At 36.7% G+C, this 5,165-nt stretch overlaps 1 protein-coding gene across 1 annotated transcript; it reads right to left on the reverse strand.

Annotated features, from left to right (window-relative positions):
• Positions 1 to 1,875: 1,875 nt before the first annotated feature.
• Positions 1,876 to 4,809, reverse strand: LOC145018667 (calcium-dependent protein kinase 13-like). The gene is made up of 7 exons (XM_078976539.1): positions 3,941 to 4,809; positions 3,299 to 3,442; positions 3,044 to 3,196; positions 2,815 to 2,930; positions 2,566 to 2,733; positions 2,264 to 2,494; positions 1,876 to 2,158 (listed from the first exon to the last, which is right to left on the reverse strand). Exons 1-7 carry the CDS (start codon positions 4,566 to 4,568, stop codon positions 2,006 to 2,008), a joined length of 1,593 nt encoding a protein of 530 aa, XP_078832665.1. The 5' UTR covers positions 4,569 to 4,809; the 3' UTR covers positions 1,876 to 2,005.
• Between the last annotated feature and the right edge of the window lie 356 nt (positions 4,810 to 5,165).

The raw sequence follows: 5,165 nt of genomic DNA on the forward strand, positions 1-5,165 counted from the left end.
TCGAATTTGCACATTCAGTCCCTTGAGTTATTTGAGTGCTTTATGAGGAACAAAGTTGTTTTTGTCTGTTCTATTTGGTCCTTTTTGAAGAAATGAAGGGATCAACACCTTCCTTGCCACCTTATTTAAGTGGTCTACGTGTAATTGTTTATTGTGTTTGTTAGGGTTTTTAATGAGACAATAACGACAACACTTTATTCATCCTTTCTCCTTCAATTGACTATATGTAATTTCTTCCTCCATTTTCTTTCCTTAACCATGGCTGTCTACATCGTTGTGGATGTGCACTTCCAAGGAATCTTTGACAACACTTTATTCATCATTTCTCCTTCAGTTGACTATATCTATTTTCTTCCTCCATTTTCTTTCCTCGACCATGACTCTCTACATCGTTGTGGATGTGCACTTCCAAGGAATCTTTGACAACACTTTATTCATCCTTTCTCCTTCAGTTAACTATATCTAATTTCTTCCTCCATTTTCTTTCCTCAACCATGGTTGTCTACATCGTTGTGGATGTGCACTTCCAAGGAATCTTTGCCAAGTACCACATACGATACAATGACAAAATTGATCAAAGGCTACAGACCTTGATTTTGCAGGCATGGACAAGGATGAGTGTTATGCGTTCATGGAAAGATTTACAAGAGAAAATTAAGAAGCTCTATTAATGTCCTCCTGATGTAGGTATTCCAAAAGGTTTGAGGTTAATTAGGAATGAACTTAAATATGCTGAATTTATAGCCATTGCTTGTGAATGTGGTGTTGAAATCCCAACGTATATAGACCATTTTGGTAACACTAACATGCATGAGTGGTTGGATGAAGAAAGAGAGGAGGTAGTAGATAATATACAGGAAGAAGTAGTGGATGATATATCGGTTGATGTTGAAACAAGTGAGACATGATATAGAAATGAACTTAAATATGTTGAATTTATAGCCATTACTTGTGAATGTGGTGTTGAGATCCCAACGTATATAGACCATTTTGGTAACACTAACATGCAGGAGTGGTTGGTGAAGAAAGAGAGGAGGTAGTAGATAATATCCAGGAAGAAGTAGTGGATGATATATAAGTTGATGTTGAAACTAGATGAAACATAATATAGGAACAAAAATTTTAACCCTCATTTTTTAAGAAAAGATAATGCCTTGGATTGTGAGAAGGGTGGGAATATAGGTCATCTTGAACCTGTTGATGCTGACATGGCTAAGAATGAAGTTGAAGTACCAAATATTTTCAATGAAGAGCAAAACTGGAAGGAGCAACAATTTGTGTTAGGTATGAGGTTTGAGAATCCTAAACAACTCGAACACATGTTATGTAATCACGTAGTTGCGAATAGTTATCAACTATGTTTTATGAAAAACTGATAGTAGAAGTCTGATAGTTAAATGTTGTGATGAAAACTACACTTTTAGACTTTGAGGGTCATGGATGAGTGATGAATCATAATTGTGCTAGGAATTTCAAATTCAGCTCAATTGTGACTTACAAATGGATATAAAGCCATTTCACACAAGAATTTGTAAACAATCAGATTGAAGAACGCTACAAAAAGGAGGACAATGCAAAAAAAAAAAAATGCCACCAAGTTTCTTCCTTTTGTTCTTGATTGAAGAAACGCTACATAAAGGGGGCAATGCAAAAAAAGGTGTTGCCAAAAGGAAGTGGGGAGTAGAGAAATATATTAAGAGAACCATCTTTCATGAGCTTTAAAGTCTCCACCTGTATAAAAAATTAAAAACCAAAACCATACAACTGGTTTTCCCAATTCGATTCAGATTTTTATTTTTCGGTAAGATTAGTTGGTGTGGAGGACAGTTAATGCTTAGTAAACAAACAAACCAACAAACACAAACACCTACATCAAGTTCAAAACACTATTTCTTTTGCAAGAAAGAATCTATTAACCCACCCACAAACGTTCTCCAAAACCATACACTAGTGTAACCATATGCTACCAACAAGACAAGATATAATTACAAAACAAATTCAATCCTTACTCTGTGTTCCCCAAATTCAGAGAACCATCTTTCATGAGCTTTACACTCAAGCTGTTAAATCGTCCCCTCGAATAATGTCGAGAAGCTTTTCTCCAATCCGTTCCTGTTTTCATCATCGCCGCAAACTCCTCGTAGCTGATTTTTCCATCCTGCATCATTCAATTCAATTCAATTCATTTGAGTTACAGTAACAAACAGACTAACACTGATAATGACAGACTGACAATGTCAGTGACAGTGATAGTGACAGTGACCTTATCTGTGTCAACTTCTTGGAAGATGTCATTTGCGATATTTGAACAGTCGTCGTCTCCGTCTTCCATTAAGGAAGCACGAAGCTCGTCTGGCTCTATGAAGCCGTTACTGTCTTTGTCAAAATATGAGAAAGCCTTGTGAAGATGTTCGTCATTTGCCATTTTTTTAAGGTGGAGTGAAACAGCAGCAAATTCCCCGTAATCCAAACTACCTTTTCCATTTGTATCTACCTGTTACCAACAAAAAAACTACCATTATATAAACAGTTAGACTTACAGCTTCAATAAGAAGTTAGACTTACAGCTTCAATAAGGAGTTGTACTTCTGACTCAGCAAGTTGTGTATTCAATTTTTGTAATCCGGTTTTTAACTCTTCAATTGTAATAATACCATCGTCATCTGTATCTATCGTTTTAAACGTGTCCTTAATGTCTTCAAGTTCTTCATTGGAAAAGAAATCCGCAATAACCTAAACAACAAAGAAGATTACAAAGTAAGAATTAACAAAGTAACTATTTTTGATAACAATTAACAAAGTAACAAAGGGTACCCTAAGAGCCTTTCTCTTGAATCGATTCATTAATGAGAACTGCTTTAGTCTTGACTTGACAACATCACCAAGTGGAACATTAGGAGCTTTTTTAGCATTTTGGAGCCAAGGATGTTCTGCAATGCAAGTATTGAAATGTTACATTAAGTAAGTAAACATATCATGTATGGATTAAAGATTATGATCTTTTCATCTTAATCTTTTCAATGATGCAAATGATTGAACATACCAAGTACTTGCATAGCTGTAAGGCGGAGCTTTGGATCTGGTTCTAACATTTGGCGTACAAGACTCTTGGCACCTTCTGAAACACTGGGCCATGGTTCACGTTTGAAATCAATTAGCCCACGAAGAATAGCCTGTGCAACCCCTTGTTCAGATTCTGCAACAAACAGTCAAACAGACAAACAGCATCTTTCTATTAACTATAGTAATGTCATCTAAATACAAAAGGTGGATTTGTAAAAGATTTGAAAGTAACTACCTGCCCAGAATGGAGGAACACCACATAAAAGAATATAAAGAATGACTCCTGCACTCCATATATCAATCTCTGGTCCATAGCTACGCTTAAGTACCTCTGGAGCCATGTAATAAGGGCTTCCAACAATTTCAGAGAACTTTTCACCTATATTAATAAGTGATATCAACATGGTATCAAGTAAACATATATAACTTTTTTGAAGCCAATTCAATTGGTCCAAATTAAGTATTCTAAAACAGAAGTATCTTTAAGCATATACCACTAAAAGCTAAAATTAGCACAGCAAACAAATCAGGTGGATTAAAAGTTAAAACCCATCTTCTTGGCTTCCAAATGCAACTAAAATTCACTGCAACTGAGACAGGGTTTAATTATATGATTATTTAGAGGTGGAAACTTCGGTTTTGAATCATCAGTTTAATAATGGCGGACAGAAAACCCCCTATGAATGAATTCTTTAAAGCATCAAAATCCCCCAAAAATACCCTATTGTTAAGACTGAAGCAAGCAGTTACCGGTTATTATCTCATTTTGAATATCAAGATCACCTAATAATGGCTTTCAAATGGACATCAAAACACCCCCTTTGGCTAACAATAAGCTTTAACCCTCAGCTTCTGGAAAATCTTGAAGATAATTTACCTGGCTTAAAGAAGATAGATAGGCCGAAATCAATAGCTTTGAGAGGCGAATTCTCCTTCTTGTTCGCAAACAAAAAATTCTCCGGTTTCAAGTCTCTATGAATCACTCCATGCTTATGACAAAGCTGCACAACTTCCACCATCGTCCTGGTAACAGCAGCAGCCGCACGCTCCGTATAATGCCCCCGAGCAACGATCCGATCAAAAAGTTCCCCGCCCTCACACAACTCCATCACCAAATGCACAGCATTCTCATCCTCACAAGCCTCTCTAAACGTCACAATACTCGAATTATCCGGCAAGTGCTTCATGATCGCTACTTCCCTCCTCACATCATCCACATCCACCGCCGTCCGTAGCTTCCTCTTCGAAATCGACTTGCAAGCAAGCAACTCCCTCGAACTCCGATCTATACACAGGTAAGTAACTCCGAATTCACCGCGCCCAAGTTCCCTATCCACCATATACTTTTCTTCAATATTTTCTTTAGATACATCAGTCAGGACATTGATCGGCGCCTTCTTCGCGTTTGCCTTGTCCTTCTTGTTGTTATGATCGTGTCCGGAGTAGTTAGATGACTTGACATCCTCCCTGGCCACCGCCGCCGGAGATCTGCAACAGTTCCCCATCCTAAACTGAAATCAAGCTCAGGTTCTGAACAGAAAAAACCCTAACACAACCTAGGGTATCACATCATAATGGTAGTCAAAATCAAAAGGCTATCAACAGGTATGGATTGCAGAGGATAAAGATGAAGTGAGTGTGTGAAAAGCAGGGTGATTTTGGTGTGTGTTTGTTGGTGCTCGAGAGAGAGGGTGGGGGTTCTTCTGCGCCTGTTGTCGGCTAAAATTAGAAAGTGGGGTCAGAAGCGGCACGGAGAATTTGAACAAAAATGAGGGAGAGTATTTAAATTCATTTAGTAGATAAAATAAAGTAAAATTTCAAGTTTATTGAATATAAAAAATTAAGAGTTTTTTATGGATGGATGATCCTTTTAACCTTTTTTTTAAAGCAAAATATAGTTCAATACAAAAATTTATCGAAAAATGTATCTTACATTAATTGAATAGATTATTATACCATTCTTTATTTTTTTAATATCTAATAAATATTAAAAATAAATGGATACATCTCTCTCTTTCTCTCTTTAGAACACATCTTGATATAGACTGAAATTGATTACTAGTTGTATACATACAGAACACACACTCCCTTCCGTATATCCA

This window comes from Lactuca saligna, chromosome 9, assembly GCF_052625555.1.
Source record: "Lactuca saligna cultivar CGN05327 chromosome 9, ASM5262555v1, whole genome shotgun sequence".
Lineage (NCBI taxonomy): Eukaryota > Viridiplantae > Streptophyta > Magnoliopsida > Asterales > Asteraceae > Lactuca > Lactuca saligna.

What these genes read in the sequence shown, in the direction of transcription:
- LOC145018667 (XM_078976539.1), bottom strand. Translation starts at nt 4,568, where the DNA reads ATGGGGAACTGTTGCAGATCTCCGGCGGCGGTGGCCAGGGAGGATGTC. An exon ending in ATCTATCTTCTTTAAGCCAG is followed by an intron (nt 3,443 to 3,940) that starts GTAAATTATCTT and finishes TTATTAATATAG; the next exon opens with GTGAAAAGTTCTCTGAAATT. An exon ending in AAGAAGTTGACACAGATAAG is followed by an intron (nt 2,159 to 2,263) that starts GTCACTGTCACT and finishes TGAATGATGCAG; the next exon opens with GATGGAAAAATCAGCTACGA.